Below are 22,611 nucleotides of genomic sequence, written 5' to 3'. Positions count from 1 at the left end.
GCACACCTGGAATCACTATTACTCGAACCGAAAAGTCAAGCAAGAAACTTAGGTATAATTTTAAACTCTGACCTCAATTTTAACAGCCACATCAGGGCAATCAACAGATCAGCCTACTACCATCTAAAAAATATCTCGTGTATTAAAGACCTTATGTCCAAGCAAGACCTTGAAAAACTTGTCCATGCATTTTTTTTTAGCAAGCTTGACTACTGCAACAGCATCTTCACAGGCCTCACAAAAAAATCACTCCGTAAACTCCAACTAATTCAAAATGCTGCTGCCAGAATCTTAACCCGGACAAAGAAAACAGATCACATCACTCCAGTGCTGAGATCGCTACATTGGCTTCCAGTTAGTGAGAGAATTGATTTTAAGATTTTATTGCACACTTATAAAGCACTAAACGGGCTAGGACCCAAATATATCAAGGACCTCCTTCAGTGGTACGAACCCAGCAGACCCCTTAGGTCTTCAGGCGCAGGCCAGCTCACTGTTCCATTTGTGAGATCAAAGCGTGGGAAAGCAGCCTTCTGCATCTATGTTCCTAATGCATGGAACAAACTCCCAGAACATCTGAGAATGGCTAGCACTTTAGAATCATTTAAATCAGGTCTAAAAGCATTTCTTTTTAATATGGCTTTTCACATTTAAATGTTCTAATTTTCGAACTGTTAAACATGGTTTTCTTTCTTTTAATTAATTATTTTGTGTGTTTTGCTTGCCTTGCCTTTCCTTTTATACTCTACTAAAATGCAACAAAAAAGGGTTTGATTCTATTAATTTTGTCTTTTTTATTGCACGTTGGCAGCAGATTCCTGTGTAGCTTCAGATCTGATTTGTCTTATTAGTAAGCCTCATTTATACGTTTGTAGCAACACTATTTTTATATAATGGCAAAGAAAGGGTTCAGAGTCTTTTCTTTTCTTCCTGTGTCATATGTGGCAGCACTGTTCAATGCTTCTTGAAAACATTACCCACTGTAGTGACGTGTGAATAAACTCCAACTCTGTATCAACGACACTGTTGTGTAACTTCAGTTAAATACTTGTGTAGATTAGAAAGAGGTAAGATAAAGGATCTGCAGTATTTTATGAAGTATTAATCGTACAAAGGTCAGTTTTATACAAGTAGAAGTGTGTATTTATACCTGGTAGTAGGCTGTCAGTAATGGCTACGCCTCTCTATTTGGACTGGTAGATCTCGGCAGACTGGCAACTTTAAAAGTAGCTCTCGGTTCAACAAAAGGTTGGGCACCCCTGGTCTATGTGTATAAATGTCCCTTAGGCTCATGTGTGACTTTAAGCATGTTTCTGTCTTTGTGCGTAACACACAGATTTAGAGGTTAACCCACATATTATTCACATGGCCCCTGGAGAGTACAGGTGAGTGTGGTGCTGCTAAGAATGCTGGGAATGTGATTTGTTAAAGGTCCCATGTCATGGCCATTTCTACCATTTTAGCGGCGTATTTTTCATTATGATTCTACTTGTGATAGTCCGACATGACAACCTGTGCAGCCCATGTATTGATTCCATCCGATAGCTGCTATCATACAAAACAAAACGTCTGCCTCTCTCCACAATGATCAATAACAGTGAACGGATGGTCAAAGTAAGGTACAAATAAAACAGAATCACAAGAAGCCCTGGTTAGTGTTGCCTGACTTATAAAGTGTGTGGTTGCGTTCGAGTCATCCACTTTGCTCAGCGCTACTGCTTGTTACAACTTTTATTTGCCGTAACTCCGCCATAACTGGTTGCTCAAGTTGATTTCATGTGACTTTGCAGACATTTTGTTTTAGAAGTTATATTTGTATTTATTCATGTTAGGCAAACTATGGATAAGCTTAAAATGAGAATAATTTGGGTGTGTTTAAATCGTGAGCTGCATTTGGGGACTGTTTGACATGTGTTTTTGAGGACAAAGGGAAGATGGGGGAGGTGAGAGCATGTCCTGATTTGCATTCAACTTAGGGGGAAGGTGAGAGCATGTCTCTGGTGCTTATCAACAGTAGCAGTTAAGTGAATACTGTTCAAACAATACCTGTGTTTGTGTTTTATATTGATTTCTCTGTTTTATCCTTTCATAAATGTAAGGACTACAATGGCTATAAACATTCTGGGCTGGTTGGAGTAAACAGGGTTTTATTGCTCTGTGGGGGAGGTGTAGGTATGCAGGCCTTGAGACCTTTTGTTGGAAAGTGAGCCTGTTTGGTTTCCTGCTGGCCAGAGTTGCGTCTCCCAATGAGATGACCTGAAAAGATGACCAGCTGACCTAACACCAAACCCCTCCTTCTTACTCTGGTATATCTCCGGTGGATCCCTGGCGTTCGGCCTCTTCTTCACATGCTGCCCTCGGGTGAAAGTAGCTCTGCAGTATGCGGACCAGAGCAGGAGTAGGCCGGCATTACTCCTTAAGCATTGCAATATAACTGTAATATATCATGTTGTATTGTAATGATTGTATTGCATTGTCATACATGCATAAAAGATACATAACACATGATTCCCCTTCAACACTGCTGCTCTGTTATGGCTTTATATCAACACTTCCAATTCATTTGGATGGTTCTGTCTCATGGCTGTTGTAGTAACACCTCCATATTTGGCCCATAGCATGTTTAGTAAACTACTACAGGGTAACATTTTTTGCAACATCTTTCAGATATAATAACCCCTCTTATGGGAGTGTGTCCCCGTGTTCACCAGGGCCGGGTGCTCCGGTGCTCCTGCTTCACCCACTGCGCGCTGTGGCAGCTCTCTCCTGCAGTGCACCACCACCCCCCCCTGCCCCCGGGCTCTCCCTCTCCAACAGGCGTCTCTGGTTGAACAGCATCCCTCGTGGTGCACGCTGCAGACTATCCAACCCCCGGAGCTCCTCTTCAGCTCCACCCAGCTGGGTCCCTCTGTACACGGAGGAGGCAAGGGGCTTCTTGGATGCAAACAGAGGTGGGAGTGAGAGAGGCTTGGACCTGGGTGGGGGGGCAGGAGAGGACAGGATCAGTAGAAGGGAGGGTTAGGATGAAGGGGTAACCCTATGTGCAGCTGAAGAAAGCCCAACAAGACTTCTAGCTTAGCATCATAGATTAGCATAGTGTAGCTCAGCATAGCTGGTTGGTTGGTCTGCCCCTCCCATAGGGAGTGTATAACCACAAGAAATGATTCATATCTGTTTTCTCTCATTAAAGTCTTGGCTACTTAAACTGTTTGGGTTAAGTCGGATGAACTCACATTATAAATGGCCTATAAATGTCAGGAACACTTCCACATCTGCTGGGCGGGCCCTTACTGAGCTCACAGTCTGATCCTGGCTCCAGAGGATTCTAATAGTCATACTACTATTTACTTGTATTTATTTCCTCAGTTGTTTGACCAAATATTTATGTGAGTTGAAGGTTGGAGCTTTCTTATCCCGGCTGCACATAAGGGGAAGATGCACATGTATCATCCTGAGATGTTCATGTGGCTGATACATTAATAGCTTTGCCAAACCTGTCTGTTTGAACAATTCAAAGTTAAATTAGAGCTATTTCACAATCTATGGGACAAAGACAACAAGAACCGAGACATTGACCCAAAGTTATTTCTCTTCAGGTTGCCCAAAAGTAAAGCTGATTTGGTTCAACATGAGGATTTGTTTTTCAAAATAAAAGTAGTCAAAGTAAAGTCTGTCATCTCCCTTGATTCTTCTTTGTTGGGTGAAGACGCCATGTGATGAACACACTCATGCAACAATGATCATAATCACCTCATTAGATAAACTCTATACGATTCTGAAATGGGCCTTTAGGTCAAGCAACTACTTTTACTTTTGGTACTTTAAATATATTTTGATCCCAACACTTTTGTACTAAAAAGGTTCCTCACTGAAGCTCACCTGGGGAAGGTCTGTGCAGCAGTCCAGCTGCTCTGCTGTTCAGGGGCCCCCGGTACGGGCTGCAGGTGGCCCCCCCACCCTGCTCGCTGCAGGAGACATCCCAAACATACGGAGCACATCGACGGGAGGAAGGAGGACAAGAAGGGATGGCAGTGCAAGTCAAAGAAAAGTTAGGGAGACAACAGAAAGAAAAATAGGAGGAGAATAAATAAAAACTGACATAATAAAATAAATAAAAAGTAATGATAAATGATGGCAAACAAATCAAACTCAAAGAAGCCACATAAAGGGAAACAAAGAAATGTGCGTGTGTGTGTGACAAAACACAGTCTGACATTACGAGATTGGTTGACAGTTTAATGGGTTCATAGAAAAGGCGGGCAGATAAGACAGAGCCATGGTGTTCCTCTGCTGGGAACATGAGGACTATATTCTTAAAAGTCAAAAATCCTCCTTACAACAGATATCCCCCCCCTCACTCTCCAGGAGTGCCTTCACACACACATCCTGGTTCTGTGATGAGAGAAATGTGGAGGTAAAGTAACCGTGGGAACACATCCACGGCAGGCGGATGAAACCTGAACACTGTTTGGATCATGTATACGGGGACATCAACCACCAGCGTTTTAATGTTCTATGCCAATCTGATTTTGCAAATAGAGCGGTGCAGGAGTGAGTCCTGAAACCTGGAAATGAGTCAGCATTTTACCACTTTTTCATTGTAGTAGTTCGAAGGCTGAAATGAAGTCTGTGGTTAACACAAACTGAAGAGACTTTCACATTTAGTTCTACAAAATAAAATATGTCAGTAAATTCTCCACTCATGAATGCCGAAGCCTCAGTGAAGTGTCTAAATAAGTCTACCAAACATCATCACGCCGACCATTAGCCGCCTTTAGCTTAGCCACGGTGATGCACAGCCATGTGACGGTGATGTAGTTAGGTTTTAGCCTACAGTTAGCTTACTTCTGGTGATTGCATTTACGACTAAAACATTACAAAGTGGTGTTAAAATGTGAAGATTATCCTGCTGAACAAAACATGTAAGTTTCATAAACGTGTTTGCCATTTTCTGCAATGTACTGAAATCCAATGGAAAGATCCCAGAGCTTTTGGTTGAGGGAGCTCTTGTGATGCTACAAATCTGTCATCACTGCACCACTCTATTTGACCATACTGTAAGACTGAAAAGCAAGAGACTGGTGCCCGTGGAAAGGCACTCCACGTGTCACACACTGTCTATCAGAAATTGAGCTAAAAGAAGCCAGGCGATTAAAGGGAAGAGGCACAGTGCCAGGCCGAGGAGGTCAATGCAAGCCCTGATGAGATCTATTGAGGGAACTAAGGAACAGAAGAGGACGATGACAGTGAACAAAAATGTATGTCAAATGAGTAAAAGAAGATACATGTGTTGAAATGGGAGAATTAAAAGGTGAAGGGAACGAGAAAGAGACAGAGTTTAGAACACTAGGCTGAACAGATAAAGGAGAGAGGACACAATCAGAGACTGAAGACAGGAATGTAGCGTCGCTCTGACAGGACCCTCTCCATTCTATTTCTACTTTGTTAATTAAACAAGCTCATTTACATGAAGTGTGCTAAATACTTTATATAGGATTTCAACATGAATTCATAAGCAGCAATGCAGCAAGGTATATAGGGAAGAGGATTAGGGCCACGTGAATTCTTTTTTAGATCCAAACAAAAGTGAGTTTTTATTAGCTTTGAGATTAAAGCCACAATTCTGAGAAAAAGTCAGAATTCTGAAATTAAATTCAAAATTCAGGGAAAAAAGTCAAATAAAAGTCAACATTTTTCCTCCGAATTTTACTTCAACCAGAATGAAAAAAACTAAAGGAAAATTGTCAGACCTAAAAAATGAGTGGCCCAACCCCTCTTCTGTAGATGTATCAGTCATCAATCACACCCCTCCTCAGAAACTAGGGCACTACTGAGGGGCACTAATGTTCAACCACTAATGTTCTGGTTAACATTAGTGGTTGAGCTTAAAGGAGGACTCACCTGGTAACCTTCAAACATACAATTATGTTTTTCTGAAATGAAAAGGTATTCCAAAACTAAGAATATTGAGTAATCTTCTTTTAGTTCATTAATGGTATCATTTTGGCTAAACCCGTAGTAATACATTCCACGCGAGTCGGACGTTCATCTATAGTGGGGCTCCAGTGAAAATGTGTGTGTTTGTGAAGTAGTGAAAATACGACTTTACTGCACAAGCTTTGTGTGGGACTTTGTAAACAGATGTTTACATATAGTACAATAACTTCAATCAATTACAACACTTGTCAGGTTTAGTATTCTTTGGATGCTGCAGGGACCTCACACAGCTTTAATCTCACACACTGCATGTTCCTGATGCTGCCCTCACTAACTGTTCTATCAGTGTCAACTCATCTGCCTGCATCAGTGTTCCTGTGCATGGGGAAACACACTTCAGTGATTGCATTTCCATTCACAGATCCTAGCAGACTCATGTGTAAAATGTGCATGTACATGCTCCAGGTCCGGACTAGGGTAGTGTGTGTGTGTAACTGTGTCAGAAGGATGGTGTGTGTGTCCTACCTGCTGTGTCTTTCCCTGCAGCGCTCGAGGAGGGGGGACTGGGGGCTCTGCTCCCTGCTGCGCCCAAGGGCAGGAACTGGTGCGGCCTGGGGGCGGGGCCTGCTGGGGGAGGACCCCCCGCTCAGGGAGGGGGAGCACTGGGAGGATACCGACCGCTGCGGGGAGTGAGGCGGAGCAAACGGCCAGGGGCGAGCCCGCTGCTCCTGATGGACCACTGCAGGGGAGAGGAAGTACTGATGAGCAAACTGTAACGACTGAACTGTGTGGTGTTTCACATTGGAAGAGTGTCCCTTTATTGAAAAACATTTCATTTCAATCAAGGTTAATCATCTAAAAACACCTGTCATTGTCAATGTGTTTTTAATGTCATTTCTGCTTGTTCCACTTCCCTGATATTTGACTTGTACACAGAAAAAAAGTATTTTTAGATTGACTGTTTATGAGGACTGTCAAATCTTGTTTCAAAGCTTTTGTTATGCAAATATAGTGAACTAGTTTATCTCTATTTGGCATTATAGGAGCAGAGGCAGAGCCTACATATAAAACAGCACTATTCCTGTGTCATGGTAGAAGGCTAATTATACATAACCTCACCAAATACTATGTAGTGTTTTGATGTTTCTATTTTAAGTACCAATTACAAATCCTGACCACCATATATATTAAAGGGTTATGTCTCGGCAGGATTTGGAATAACTTGATGTCCAGGCATTTACCTTAAGTAGACTGTAAGAGTGTCTTTAGGGGTCGTTGACTTGGATGCTTTACTCTCATCTGCTACATTATGAACCATCCTGAACTCTCAGGTGTTCTGGAACGGTTCTCTGTCCTGTCAGAACTAAACATGGAGAAGCAGTTATTGTGCTCCATCTGGAACAAAGCAGGAAGCTGCAGGTCTGCTGCTACGCTCTCTGAGGAAATCCAGGCTGAAGACTTTTCTTTTTGCTGCTGCTTTTAATTCAATCAAATAGCTGTTCTTACACTGTACATTTAACTTTTCTATTTTATAGCTGAATTATTCTAATTGGCTTGTTTTTACGTTATTTTCTTAGCTTTTAATGATTGTTTTTAAAAGTCATTTGATCATTTGTTTCTGTTGAACGATATCTTAATGCTTTTTTATTTGTTGTAAAGCACTTTAAATTGCCTTGTGTTGTGCTTAATAAATGATCTTGCTTGCCTAGCTAACACATCATTATGATTTGTTCTCAGCTGTCAGTATGGCTCAGAACCGTTTTCATACTCCTGACAGAGTCACATGTCTGTCTGTTTACCTTCTCTCTCCATTAAAGAGTAGGGCTTGATCTCTCCGTCCGGCTTTCTTAGGGGAACCTTTCTCAGCTGGGCCACTGTGGAGGAGAACACATTTAGAGTGGGGACAAACACAGAACATGACTGCTCACACTACATACTGGCCGTTTCTCAATCGCAAGTAAAACTGCTGCAGAGCCACTATTTCAAGTATACTACGTCATCGAGTGGCGCCGAAGGACTGTTTAAACGCTGGTTAAATGCCCAGCATTCTGCGCCACTATGACGTAGTATACTTGAAATAGTTGCTCTGCAGCATGTGTACTCGCGATTGAGAAACGGCCTCTGTCCTTCACAAGCTTCATTTGAACAGTATTTCCTCTGCCAGTACTGTACAACTACTTATCAGTGAAGGCTGGAACACATTTCACGTATTGGTCTTGAGAGCATTTCAAACTCAGAGCAGACATGTGAGCATGTGCAACATTTCTAGCAGAACTTAACAGGACAGACCGTCCCTGACAGTATCCTTCAAAACTTCCACAAATTGTAATACCTTATCTAGTCATGTGAAATAGTTGTTCTTGTGCCATGTTATCATCTCAGTCTAGGATAACCTGAACATATATTTTGAAATGTAGTAAAAGTGTAGGAGTGTTTGACACCATTAATGACAAGCTGACACTCAGGTTCAACCCTCACCCAATAACTAGAACAATCCACAATCTAAGAGCACACCATCAATTAGCATAATCGGCATGGTTTATTTGGATAAATGTCAAGCAACGAAGCAAGTAAGTCTTACCAACACGTGTGTTGATGTATTCATGGTCAGTGCACAGCTACATGCAGACAGTATTTCTGGTGACAAAAAGGACAAACTAACTCTCCTCTCTTTCAGGCGTTTTGTAACTGTGGCCTCCTTCAAAGGGGCCCTGTTATGCTAATGTTCAGGGTCATATTAGTATGTTGTGTCTCTACTGGGACATGTTTCTCTATTCGCTCTTTATTTTTCTCATACTGCTGCAGCACCTCTTCTCACCCTCTGTCTGAAACCAGAGCCAGTCTGCTCTGATTGGTTAGCCGGCCGGCTCTGTTATGAAAGGTCAACCTCTTGTAGGGTCCCAGCCCTATCACGTACAATGTGTTGGAGCGCTAGCCAATAGAAACACGAGTGTAACAGTGATGGCATGATGTTACAGAAGTAAACAAGGGAACTTCCCCCCCCCCCCCCAATGGAGGCAGGGGGGGGGAACACAGGGATTGTAGCCTTTGCAGACCATTCACATGCACTCAAACCTATACAACACAGTACAGGAAAATAGGGCCTCTTTAACAATCTGACAGGCATTAAGAGGCATTGCAGGGTCAGGAAACAGGCAGGTATCCTCCTGTCAGTGAGAGGGAGGGGGGGTGAGGTGGATCTACAGGTTGAGGCATCAAATGTAACATATACTATACCTGTAAGTGTAGAAAAATAAGAGTGACGGGAATAAGGGAGTGAAAACCGGCTGAGAAATGATGAGGAAAACAAGAAGACCCAGAGAATCAAACATGTCATATGGGACAAAGGAGGAGGACAAGATGCTGGGGACACATGAGAAAAGAAAAGAGATTTAGAAGTCCTTACAAAAAGCTGAACATCCCCTGATCCGGCAGAGGAGAGGAGGGTGAGCCTGAGAGAGTTTGATGAAACAAAAGATGTTGGAGCTCTGCTCTTTTTTACTCTTACACTCTATGATGAGGAGAATTGTACATAGAAATGTGCAACAAAAAAGTGATGTCAAAAGCAAGAATTCACTTTACACTGTAGCATGCAAAATATGTGATGTAACTGAACTTCAAAATATGTTTTCACAAAAGTATTTGGGTGTTCGGGCTTTCCACAGATTTGCTGAGAAATGAGGAGGCATATTCAGGGTTGAGAGGTACATTCCCAGAATCATCAGAGGTTCCCGTTTTCACAATCACATAACCCCTTTCCGCAACAAAAAGAAAACCATTGGGAAAAACGTACCTGCTATGTTGACGAAGAAGCCCTCAAACACCACAAAGTTATTGGCCTGGACAGAATAAAATGATAAACAACATAACTGTTAAAGTAAGAAAGGATGCAATCGATGTGGTTAGCTTTTTCACAATGAAACAAACGGTGATACAAAGGTTGAAGGGCGTGTACAATTGACTGAGCAGCATTATCAAGGCAAGCTACTGAATCAGGAAAGCCATCAGAAAAGGGGGTTCCGTCTTGACCTTTGAGAACAGTTAACGCATTGAGGAACAATCTCTGCTTCAACTGCATGTCTCTGTGTGCATTCATCCTGCTGAGGTCAAGTAGAACAGGTGGTCTGGGCCAACATGTAAACAGTGTGATCCACACTCACATAAGCTAGTACAAACACTGACTAACATCTGTGAAACATCTGGTCCGACAGCTTGACCCTTGTCCTTTAATATGAATGATATCCAGGATGATCCTTACATCTTCTTACATTATATGTGTATCTGACGCATTGGAATAAAAGCTGTAGCTATTCAATCTGACGCCCTATTTTTCACAATCTACTTGATTCAAAAAGTGCTGATCACCTTAAATAATGTATATGATAAGATTAGACTAGAATAGATGTAACTTTATTGTCCTTAAATGAGTCACACCTAATGATGGTGAATGTTTAACTGGTAGATGTGACTTCTAACACTACAGCAGTGGTTCTCAAACCTTTTCTGTCAAGCCTCTGCGCCCCCCCACTTTGAGAGACACTGCACTACAGTAAGGTGATAATGATTGTACTATAGAGAAGTCTCACTCTGCTTGCTTTTACACTGTTTTACAGAGTTGAGCTTTTTCACTGTCAAATGATCCTTTACAAGTACAGAGACACAAAGTGTTTCTACTGGAATAGGCCTGATGAGCGACAGCTGATAAAGCCTCACACATACATACATAGCGACAGTGTGAAGGACAGACTGTACCTGAGGGACACTGGGCGTCAGGCAGTAATGCTTTGCCAGGAAGGACAGGAACTTGGGCGACGGCCTGTCGTAAGCCATCAGGACGGGCTCTAACTTCTTGTGCTGCGGTACAGAAACAGAAAGAGACTAATAAACAACACACAGCTATGAACTGTGATCATCATCTCTACTGGCAGATATATTAATACATCTTTTCCAGTTTGCTCAAAAAAGAGAGTTCCAAGTTCCATTCAGTGTTGTTTGTGAAAATGCACGTATTTCTCATCGCTCTATGTTCTCCTAGTTTTACTGAACATCCCACATGTGGCTACAGGTTCAAGAATTACTACTGGCAGAACATTTTGCCTTTCAGTGTGGTGACTTGTGCTTTTAGATGTGTTACGTCAACAAGGCAACACACTAGTTTGTTTGAGGCATACTAGGATTGAAGGTATGGTAGTGTTAAAGCCAGTTTTAGTTTTTTGTGAACAGGTCCTAATATTGCCACAGTGGTGACCTCTGTAGTCAAGGGACTATAAAAGACTACAATTCCCACAGTGCCAGTCTTTAATAGTCACAGATATGGGAAACCTGTGAGCAAGAGGCCGTGAAGACACATGATGACGAATATCATGATAGAAAGAAAGATGAGTTGTGCCTCTTTTGTATTTGTTTGACCTCTGTAAAGGCATATTTGGTTTGTTGAATGGCTGTGGAAAGAATTTGATTTGATTTACCAAGAGTTGCATAGCCTCTCGAGTATTTTAGTCACACATCATCAGAAGCCAAAAGTCATCAAAAGTGTAAGTAAAACAACAACATTGAAAGATAAAATGTTAGAAATGTCTGTTTAAAAGCTTTAAAAGGCATCTAAGTGGTTTAAGGAAACAAAGGAAGGAAGCCACAACAGGCAGTACTTCCACCATGAAGGAATAATGGAACCTGTATTTCATAACATTTCTCTTAGGAAGCCCACAGACTACTCATGTTTTGATCTCAAGAACCTAGAGAGTTGAATGTCATAACGTCTTCCACTAAATCTGCTTTCGAGTCATTTGGAAGGAGTTTCACCTGCAGCATGAAATCAAAGAGCTCCCTCCCGTAGCCATATCGCTGCAAGTTCTCTGCTATGTAGAAATCCAGAATACACAGTGGCTCCGCCTCCACGTGTGAACCCTGTCGGTCCTGTGGAGGAAACACAACCAGCACACCTGTACAGCTCAGAAAGCAAGTTTAAATAGACATCAAATCAGGGAAGCATGTGAAATAATTGCCAACTGAAGAGCCAGAAGAGAATTCAAGACAAAAAAGGTACTCACAAGAAGAAATAACTTTTTGTAGCCAACCTTGAGAAACCCCACGACAACACCACGGCCTCTGTGTGTGGGGAAGGAGGGGCAGGGGGGGAATTGGATACAAGAGGGTGTAGTGAGAAAGACTGTGTGCTCTAATTCACTTTTTACTGCTGCAATAAACATAAACACAGTACGCTCACATCTAAACACAACAGTACATGCACTGTGACCACATTATGACTCAGTACTGAAGCTATTAAAGGTCCAGCTGATGAATACAGCTCAGTCAGTGAGTGTGTAATGAGAGGAGAGTGTGCCATGTACCCGTTGCTCTCTCCGTCCTTCAGCAGGTACAGCTGGTGCTTCTGGGACTGCAGCTTGGAGGCACTGGTTATAGAGGCTGGGAGCTGCTGGGCCTGTGGAGAGTAAGGACACTGTTACGTTTATCATCAGTACTATCACAAAGAATGTGGAAACTAGTACTAACATGTGGTTTGAGTTTTGCAAAGGATAATATTCCAGCCCTCTGTCTGTACAAGACATGTCTAAATGATATGTCAGTACACTAGTGGGTAGTGTTGCACGGTGTACCGATACTTGAAAGGTACCGCGATACCCTGCCGTTAAAAACGTTACGATTCCTCCGTTTCATTAGTATCGGTACTTTAAGAATGACGGGGGAAAGTACTCCGGTGAGAAAGCGCCGTTTTAATAAGAGCCGTGTGTGTTCAGCGCTCTGCTTCCACTCCCTGCACTGCAGCCGTGCCTGCAGTCCCTCCCTCTCAAGCACGTTCTAAGTCCCTCCCCTCTCAAGCACGCACTAAGTCCCTCCCCTCTCAAGCATGCACTAAGTCCCTCCCCTCCAAGCATGCACTAAGTCCCTCCCCTCTCAAGCACTGCACTAAGCTCCCTCCCCTCTCAAGCATGCACTAAGTCCCTCCCCTCTCAAGCACTGCACTAAGTCCCTCCCCTCTCAAGCACGCACTAAGTCCCTCCCCTCTCAAGCACGCACTAAGTCCCTCCCCTCTCAAGCACGCACTAAGTCCCTCCCCTCTCAAGCACGCACTAAGTCCCTCCCCTCTCAAAGCACGCACTAAGAGTCCCTCCCCTCTCAAGCACGCACTAAGTCCCTCCCCTCTCAAGCACGCACTAAGTCCCTCCCCTCTCAAGCACGCACTAAGTCCCTCCCCTCTCAAGCACGCTCTAAGTCCCTCCCCTCTCTCTTGCACGCGCCAGAGCATGTGAGAAAACGAGAAGCATAGCTGCAAGTGGGAGTGCAACTGCCGCTGCGCCTCGGCTTGTTGACAAAAAAGACGCCAGAAGCGAAATTTGGAAGTATTTGAGCTATATCTCTGACAGTGAGGGCAAAGCCTATGGACACCACGAGGCCTGTCTGTGAGAAATGTTTTAGATCCCTGCAACCAAGGGAGCCAACACATCAGACTTGGCTAAGCACCCGCCGACCGGAATCCAGAGCTGTTTAAATAATTTGAAGACAGACAGGTTAGTGAATGTGATAACATAATTACATCATGCCCATGCCCTCAAATCTAAGTCAAACAAGTGTAATTTATTTTGTGACAAACAAACGTTTTCGTAGTTTGACGAGGCAATTCATGGCAATGATAACTGTCTAATATGGCTATCTTTTTAGCTAACTTACCAATGTGGCTAACATCTGCAATATACATGTTGTCAATAATTATTTATATTACTGTACTATTACATGTTAATAAAATATAAAGTTAACTATCAAAGAAATCACATAAACTCAAGTATAAAGAAGAGACCATGTTGTAAGAAAACACTTAACAGATAAACTACAATTTTATTTATCATGAAAATAAAATAAAAGTATCGAAAAATAATCGGAATCGCAATTCTTGACTTGGCATCGGTATCGAAACCAAAATGTTGGTATCGTGACAACACTAGTAGTGGGTGTACATACACGCAATATGCCTGTGTGTTGTGTGTTTGAACCGACTTCATTCAAATGATAGAGTGTTGTTGTGATGATGATAGATGTTGGATCACAGAGTATTGGGTTAACCAGATCAGTGATGCTGTTGCCCTAATCATCAGCAGACTGCATTGAGACCCATTAGGCCCTAATGGTTCTCAATGCAGTCTGCTGGAAGTCATGTCATGTAGCCTCTGGGTCTTTTATGTGGAGTAAGCATTTCAAAAAGAAAAAGATGTTAACAGGTCATTTGTCTTTTGATGTCAAATGGGACCTTTTGATGTCAAAAGACAAATAGTGATAAATGTTAGGAAAAGTACGATATAAATATTTAAAGAAAGTTAAAAGTATTAAAAGTGAACTACAACTATTTTCAAAATTCTAAATAAGTCAGTTTTATTTTGATTCCAACCCCAACAAATCATACAAACAGAGACTCACCTTTGCTGAGGCTCTCCCAAGCTCATCGATAACTGTTTCTATGTTTGCCTGAAGATGTGGCCTGCAACATGAATAATAACAAGAAGAAGAATCAGTGGTGGAAGAAGTATTCAAGTTATTCAATTGTCAAAATACTTTGTTACGAGTAAAAGTCCTGCATTCAAATCTTACTTGTATAAAAGTACATCATCATAACAGTATTATCTCCAAAATGTAATTAAAATATAAAACGTAAAAGTAATCATTGTGCAGAAAAGAACGTGTGTATATAATTATATCTATATATGTGACATTTCTAGAAAATATTGCTGCATCAAGTATAATAATATAAAAGTTCTGATTGACTTTTAGTAAAACATTTAAATAATTAGACTCTTTTGTGACTTAAAGCTCCCATGTCACGGCCATTTCTACTGATGATTCCATTGTTGAGGTCTACTAGAATAGATTGACATTGTTCAATGTTCCAAACTCACTTTGGTTTCTCACAGCATCTCTGTATAGTCTGTGTGTTCACTCTCTGTCCTACACGGCTTGTTGGAGCTCCTGCCCCCCCCCCCTGTGAGCACACTGTGCTCTGATGTGTGTTTATGTGTTACAACGGCGTTTGTTAGCAACTAGTAATGACAACTTTGAGGCTCGAGGAGCAGACAGTGTGAGCTGGATTACTGGTGTCGTTTCCTGGTTGCTGCGTGGGGTCAGCGAGACACCGCGGAACTCAGCCTGAGCTCACAGAGTGAGTGAGAGTGTAAGTGTGTGTGTGTGGAGCTCCACAGATTGGTCCATTTGGACCTGGGTATCGTTACGTCACTACAGGAAGAAAGAAATGGAAAAAGAGAAATGTCCAACGAGGCGTTCTGGGGCAGCACAGACAGGTCTTTTCTGTGTTAGAGTTTTACTCGCTACAGGGTGTACTTTGAGGGTTTGAGACTCTGCAGACCGTTTACATGCATTCATAACACACAAGGGGACGGGTAATAACCAGAAAAGCATGACATGGGACCTTTAAAGAGTTTATCCACTAGTTTAATTTTTAGAGTTGCATTTTATTAAAAGTGTTAACAATAAAGGTAGGGGAATACATTCCCTTTTAAATGTATTAGAGTAGTAGTACAAAGTAGCATGCAATGAAAATACTCAAGTACCTCAAAGTTACTGAGGTTACTTATTACTTCCCATCTCTGCTGATACTTCACCCCCAACAACCCACTGAATACAAAGTGACACACACTCTGAAATTAAGTATCTTCCTCCATATTATCCAGTTGTTCTTCTACAGCTGCACAGCCACATATAGTACTGTGTTGGTGACTGTACTCTGTAGCATTAATACAATGTGACAGTTCCCAGCCCTGAAGAGAAAAGGATGTTCCGACTTACATTCCTGCTGTTTTACGTCCTGCAACAAGGGTCTGGTCCAAGATGGAGAACCTCTCGGGAAATAAGTGGTTGATATCAAAAGGAAACTCCATTATATCTCACAGATACCTGGACCGTTATATCCAGGTTTGCAGAAGAAACAATAGCAGCAGGAGGGCAGCAGGTGCTTTGCTAGCTAGCGAGCTAACCAACTAAACGGGCTGTATGCTATCTCACAAAGATAATTCGTTAATACAAAAACAACAGTAAGCTAGCTGATAGCATTCCGAAGAGAATAACATTACAACTCAGCATTGTCTGAATGTGAGGGGCTGTAAATGATGAGAGTAGTGAGAACAGGCACCGGCTATTCAGTCACTGCAGCTCCATTGTGTCTGTGGTCGAGTCCCTCCCTGGCAACATCAACCGTAATGTGTGGAAAAGACAGTGGAGAAAGTCTGCATTAACTACTGCGTCAATAAACGTTTTGAAAAATATCCCAAAACAATTTAAGGCAAAAATGAGTACACATGTTGGGAACAAATTATATAGTTACTTAGTCAACTTCTATCCCAATAGTATTTTTACCATAATGTTTAGCAAACCTGTTTTACGGTAAAATTGATGAACAGAGGATGTGAAACTCTGCGAGGAGATCTCAGGGGAGAGCTGTACGGTGGCCGGCAGGTGCAAACGCGGAACAACGGCCCAAAACGCATAGGCCTACATAAGCAGGAAACACCTGCAAATAATGAAATGAAATAACAAACAAACCCTGAAAACAAATACAACAGAAAAACGCTGCATTTACAGAAATGATGCAGACTAAATACAACACACAAACCCTGAAAACAAACGCAACAAAAAAACGCCGCAAATACCAAAACGATATGCAAAGTCCAAAGCACATACAAATCCCAAAACACATACAAAAAAAACATTCCGGAAGTGCTCCAGGCCTCTACGGAGCGCGCTACGTGGAACAGATTGATGTCTGACCAGACATCGAGGCTGAAGTCGAATTATGGGCATAGATATGTCTCATAATTATTTGTGTGAACATAAAAATAATTTGTGTGTAAATATGTGATTTGTAAATGTAAAACAACATCCACAAATGCATTTAAAAGATTTGCAAACTCACAAATAAATTTGCAAATGTAAAACGGATCTGCAAATACGCTAAATATTTTCACAAATAAAAAAAAGATCTGTGAATATCTCTTTAACATTTACAACTTTCGATCAGGCATTTGTGAATCCATTTTGTATTTGCCGACCAAAAATGCGCTTGCGGATCTCAAATCTCTGCTCGTGGATCTCACATTTCTGCTTGTGGATCGTCTTTTTACACACACGGAATTTTGAGACATATTTTCTGCCGGTCTCTTCTAAAATCTACTCGTGTCACTCGGTTATTTTCGGAAACCACGTGATGGCCTGCTGATGACGACATTTCCGAATTATTTCAAAGTAAGAGCATGATGGTTTGTTTAATGCTGTTTTTTTATTATAATGAACAGCGGAACGTTAGATGCATTATTTATCACCATCATCATCATCATCATGTTATAGTGATACAGTTAGTTTGTGTTAGTTTATTGGATCAATACAGCATATATCGAGCACCTTCGTTGATGTTGAAGTACAGGCTATACGCCACTTTCGGGTCCGGGGGGAGCAGCTGGCAGCGAACCATGCGCGTCCCTCATGAAGAGGGTGCTTGGGGGGTACAACTTGGACGGAGTCATGAGCCGCATTCACACCGCAGGACTTTCCCTGGTACTTTGGTTCTTTAGTTCCGTTAGTACCATTAGCCGCATTCACACCGCAGGACTTTCCCTGGTACTTTGGTTCTTTAGTTCCGTTAGTACCAATAATGTCGCGTTCACACCGCCGGGACTACTCAGTGCTGGGAACTCTTTCGGCCATTTGTAGTCCCTGCTAGAGAGGTGGTACGAACCTGGTGATAAAAGAGTGCCAATTTCTATTCTATTTCTATTGGCTGGGCGAATTTCAAACCACGCCCCGTTAGACTCTGAATTTTTTTTGTTAGGTAGCCATTTTTTTCCTCGCTACAAAACCACATCCACACCTGAGCGAGTAGTTTTTTTGTACTTTAAAGCAGTTATGACCACACGTACTACAACACCGGAGCGGTGGAATGATGAGGAAGTGTCGGCGCTTCTGGCAATTTACTCCGAGGACGGGATGCAGCAGCTTCTACAGAAAGCAGTTCCCAACTCCAAATGTTTTGAGCGATGTTCGCGAAAGCTACTTGAGCTGGGAATCGTGCACAGTGCACACGGATGCCGGGTAAAAATAAAGAAACTCAGGCAGGACTATACAAAAATTAAAGACCACAATAATAAGAGTGGTAACGATTTTCTATTGTTATTATATATATATATATATATATATATATATTGCCACTGTTTTTTTAATACTGACACCTAACTTGCACTAAGGTGTGTCTGCTGCTATATATATTGCCACTGTTACATTGTTTTGAAACTACTTACACTTTATTTTACATTTCACACATTTATTTAACTTCAATTTACGTCAATTTACACACCTGGAACAGCGTGATGCCGTTATTGTTATGTCTTGACTGTGCAATAAAACAAACAAACTGGCGAAGCTTTATTTATTGTGTCCCACCCCAAATTTGCAGAATAGAAGAATGTGAGAGAATTTATCTACAATGTTGCAACCTTGTGCAGCAATGGCAGGGGCAGAAACACAAGTCTTACACACATAAACACAAGTAATTTATCATGTCATTTGTTTTAGATAAATAAGGGAAAAACACCAAACAAGGGTTAATGTCCTTTTCCAAAATCAGCCTGAGGGGGTAATATATAATAAATACATAAAGATAAAGTCCATTGTTATAATGGGGTATTTTATTTGTAAATTACCCTTATGAACTCCATCATGTCTGAGGTCGGAAAGTAAACAAACGCCTCATACAGCGGGTGGGCTTTATACCCCCTCCCCCGTGTAGTTCTTCTTCTCTCGTTTTTTTTTTTGTACTCGCCGTGAAGTGGTTTTGCGGCCTGCCAGTAAACCCAGAGAAGAAGAAGACGAAGCGACGTCAGCGTAATCTTGCCTCAGGGAAAGTACTGCGGTGTGAATGCGATTGGCACTAGCCCCCTGGCGGATTCAGTGCCGTGGTACTTTAGTGCCGGCACTAAAGTACGGCAAGTCCTGCGGTGTGAAAGCGGCTATGGCTGTCAACTGGGGGGTTGTAAACGAGGCCGAAGGGGTGAAGGCTTTTGTGCAGGCCTATCAAGTGACAGTGTTCGAGTCTGGTCTCTTTGTGAGTGAGTCGGGTGTTTTGGGAGCATCACCCGATGGACTTGTGCAGCCATCTGCCCTGCTGGAGGTGAAGTGTCCACACAGCCAGAGGAACATGACCATCGCGGAGGCAGTCCAGTTACCATCCTTCTGTCTCCGTGAGGAGGGTGGGTCTTACATTCTCAAGAAGAATCACCCATACTGGCACCAGGTCCAAGGGCAGCTGCACATCACAGACCGGAGTCTATGCTACTTTGTTGTGTGGACCACGAAGGAGGCGATCATCATCCCCATCCCCAAAGACCCTGCATGGCATGGAAATCTCCTCCTCCTGGAAAAATTCTACACCCAGCATATGCTCCCTGTGTTGGCCAGTAGAGAGGAGGACATTTAAATAAACATACTCTTAACACCCTCGGACTCTGCGTTGTGTTTCGTATGTGTGATGGGGTGTTATGCAGGGGGGAGGAAAACAGGACACAGCAGATTGGGATTGTGGTGGAGATGCTGAGCAGTTATTTAATTGTTGCATGTAATTATTATACTGCGTGCTTCTTAGTTATTCCATCTTTTGCTGTAACATGGATCTGTATGTAACTCTATATTTACTTGTTATCTACCACACTTCCTTCTACATCATACACCATCATTATACATGATTATAAATTGTATAATTTTATTTTTCGTATTTGGGATTGTTGGGAACGTATTTTTGATCTCTCTGTCTATAAACACAAACTGAGTAAGATTGACAATAAAGTTGACTTTGAAAAATATATATATTCTTTATGAAAATAGTTGACTGTTGGAGAAATGAATCCAAATGAAACGTTGGACTGAACTACAACTACGCCTTTAAATCTCTACGGACTGTTTTTCAGTGGGATGGCAAGTTCCTATCTTTAAACATGTATTAGTTTTTTCTCAGAACAGATTTGATTTTCTGAAGTTAATTTAACTTAACTTAACTTTGGCGACATTATTAAAAAGGTACAATCAATTTGTTTAGGGTTGACTAACATAATGAAAAACATTTCATTTGGATAATTTACTGACAGAATAAGAAACTCAATGATGCTCTACTCACCTGTTCCCTTTTTATAAAGTGAAACAGTTGAAACGATAGATTTTAGTATCGGATATTAAAAATTCAATTTCAAAACAAGTTGCCGCTCCTACAGTTTTCTAGTATGTAAAGATGATTTCACATGACCTTTGCAAAATATCACACTCAATACATGTGTGTCTCTGGGGGGTGCATTGTGCCTTTGATGTATATACATAATATACCATAACCAAATACTATTACGTACAGTGGAAATCAGGTTGCCAGAGCAGGTCAGTCCAGTGTGCATGTTCCTCAGGGTCTCAGCAGTTACAGGTGAGGTAAAGAAAATAAAAGAGAAAAAGGTCAGTAACAACACTTTAAAGTAATAACACTTTGAATAATTATCTCTTTTAATAATTTTCTCTCAGTAATCACTCAACTACTGTCTTTCCAACAAACAGATTGACTCACCCTCACTATCATCACAATGAAACACGTCCAGAAGAATGTCATGCAAAGCTGCCTGCCTGCCTTCCTTCGACTCTCCCTGAACTGCCTGATCTTTTAATGTTCAATGTTAACCATTTGTGCAGATAGCATTAAGTAGAAAAGATCGCCGATGCTAATGTGTGTTAGCCTACCTCCCGCCCCCTTAGCACCTGGTGGAGGGGGCGATAGGCTACTCTTCAAATGTTTCACAAAATACTTACCATCATGACTACTCTTACTGTTTAACATTTGGGTTTACTTCATGTTAAGGCTAATACAAATGGCAAGGCTAAGTAATGTAATGTAATGCTAACTAACGTGCCCGCTACTAGCTCGGTAGCTAACTTGACTATGTTCCATGCAAAACATGTATATTACCTAATATGTTTGGTCCAACGACTCCTGGTCCTTTCATCAGACGGGAAGCGATAGAACGAAAAGTGGTATGATCACTTTTGTGATTCCAACCTGGTACAAAGCACACAGGCATCTTATAAAAGTGATTTTATTGGAGCAATCTCTTATATTTATTGGAGGGAATAAATCAGTTATGAGATCTTCTTCTTCTTCTTCTTCTTCTTCTTCTTCTTCTCTTCTTCTTCCTTCTTCTTCTTCTTCTTCTTCTTCTTCTCTTCTTCTTCCTTCTTCTTCTTCTTCTTCTTCTTCTTCTTCTTCTTCTTCTTCTTCTTCTTCTTCTTCTTCTTCTTTCTTCTTCTTCTTCTTCTTCTTCTTCTTCTTCTTCTTCTTCTTCTTCTTCTCTGCTTTAATTGCAAGTCGCAACCAGTCTTGGAGCATTATGGCCTATGACATCACTTACGCGACCCAGAATGGGATTTGTAGTCTTTCTAGTTGCGTATTTTTCATAGTCTTATATTTCAACAGTTTTACGACAAACTGTGACTTTTTTTACATGGAAATTATTGTTTAAGATTGACAAACATCATATGTGTAATTCGTGGCACAATTCAAACGGAATCAAAAGATAACTTTTCTCTCTCCATTGACTTCAATGTATAATTTTCCGCTTCCGGGGTCCCATGGACCGGAAGTAGATGGGCGTGACTTCGCCTCTCTATAGTCCATTTAGCTCAAGCCCCCAGGAAGTGCGCCGGACTCAGATGAAAATATTCGTGCTGGCCAAACGGCGGTACTACACTTCCGTTTGGTTGCCAGGCCCGGAAACACTTTTTTCCATTGACTTACATGGGGAAAGAGTGGTCTGTAAATCGTTGGATAATTTTTTTAACTAAATAAACTACCCAGTATGAACACTTGTATAGCCCTTATTAAAAACATTCGTTCCTCAAGATGTAATAATGTGCTAATAACGTTATTCTGAGTTATTTCCCTCTGCATTATGAACGCGCATCTAACCCACGGGACCGCGCCGCTCGAGAGAGAGAGAGAGAGAGAGAGAGAGAGAGAGAGAGAGAGAGAGAGAGACTTGACTTGATTAAATGGATTCACTACATCAATGTACGTCTTTTCAGGCCGCCATGTTGTGTCCTTTCTGTGGCCATCATCTGGGGACAGTTCAAGTGTTCTGTGGCTCCTGTGGCAAACATGTACAGTTTTTGGCAGAAGTTGAACACAACAGTAAGTTCACTTTTTTTATTGTATCTGTTTCAAATGCAAGAAATAAGGATTCAACACACTACTCTGTTTAGAATACTAATTGGCAGATGCATACACTAGTTATCAGCATGAAGGACACATTTTTTCATTGTCTGTTTATGTGAAATATGTAGAAGCCATCATTAAATTGTAGACCAATGCATTATTAAATACACAAAACATGTGTATTATATTATACATTCATAATTGTGTATTAGTTGTATCTTTATAGAGAACATTATACATTTAGAATCAGATTTTGAGACAGTGAGCGGCTGGGAAGTCACATCGCCATGGGGCACAAACAGTTGCTGACGTGATGTTTTCTTCCTTCTCAGGCGTTCCATAAGGAGGGTCAGGAACTCACGCTTGGGACCACCAGTGTCCCCTCCATCCTCAGTGTGTCCCTCATCATCAGTGAACTTAACTGA

General features: G+C 41.7%; 1 protein-coding gene across 9 annotated transcripts; it reads right to left on the bottom strand.

Annotated features, from left to right (window-relative positions):
- Window positions 1-2,485: 2,485 nt before the first annotated feature.
- On the bottom strand, window positions 2,486-21,200 carry atat1 (alpha tubulin acetyltransferase 1). 9 transcript variants are annotated; one of them, XM_034200639.1, is made up of 13 exons: window positions 15,748-16,852; window positions 14,368-14,428; window positions 12,288-12,379; window positions 11,988-12,045; window positions 11,740-11,853; window positions 10,690-10,791; window positions 9,731-9,776; window positions 9,344-9,389; window positions 9,175-9,224; window positions 7,737-7,811; window positions 6,463-6,676; window positions 3,880-4,058; window positions 2,486-2,974 (listed from the first exon to the last, which is right to left on the bottom strand). In XM_034200639.1, the coding sequence occupies exons 1-13, from the start codon at window positions 15,837-15,839 to the stop codon at window positions 2,664-2,666; spliced, it is 1,440 nt and encodes a 479-aa protein (XP_034056530.1). In that variant the 5' UTR covers window positions 15,840-16,852; the 3' UTR covers window positions 2,486-2,663. The 9 variants fall into 9 exon arrangements, with proteins under 9 accessions (XP_034056530.1, XP_034056529.1, XP_034056528.1 ...); XM_034200638.1 differs by lacking the exon at window positions 9,344-9,389 and having other exon boundaries at window positions 9,175-9,300; window positions 15,748-16,139; window positions 16,332-16,852; XM_034200637.1 differs by lacking the exon at window positions 9,344-9,389 and having other exon boundaries at window positions 9,175-9,300; window positions 15,748-16,468; window positions 16,571-16,852.
- Window positions 21,201-22,611: the final 1,411 nt, after the last annotated feature.

This window comes from Gymnodraco acuticeps, unplaced genomic scaffold, assembly GCF_902827175.1.
Source record: "Gymnodraco acuticeps unplaced genomic scaffold, fGymAcu1.1, whole genome shotgun sequence".
Taxonomy (NCBI): Eukaryota; Metazoa; Chordata; class Actinopteri; order Perciformes; family Bathydraconidae; genus Gymnodraco; species Gymnodraco acuticeps.
The sequence above is the reverse complement of the archived record's forward strand: the minus strand, read 5'-3'. Positions and strand labels throughout refer to the sequence as shown.

Coding starts and splice junctions, on each gene's coding strand:
- atat1 (XM_034200638.1), bottom strand. CDS start 15,839: ATGGAGTTTCCTTTTGATATCAACCACTTATTTCCCGAGAGGTTCTCC. Junction 7,812..9,174: donor TTATTTTTCTACACTTACAG/GTATAGTATATG, acceptor TCTCCTCCACAG/TGGCCCAGCTGAGAAAGGTT. Junction 6,677..7,736: donor CTCTTTAATGGAGAGAGAAG/GTAAACAGACAG, acceptor TCTCCCCTGCAG/TGGTCCATCAGGAGCAGCGG.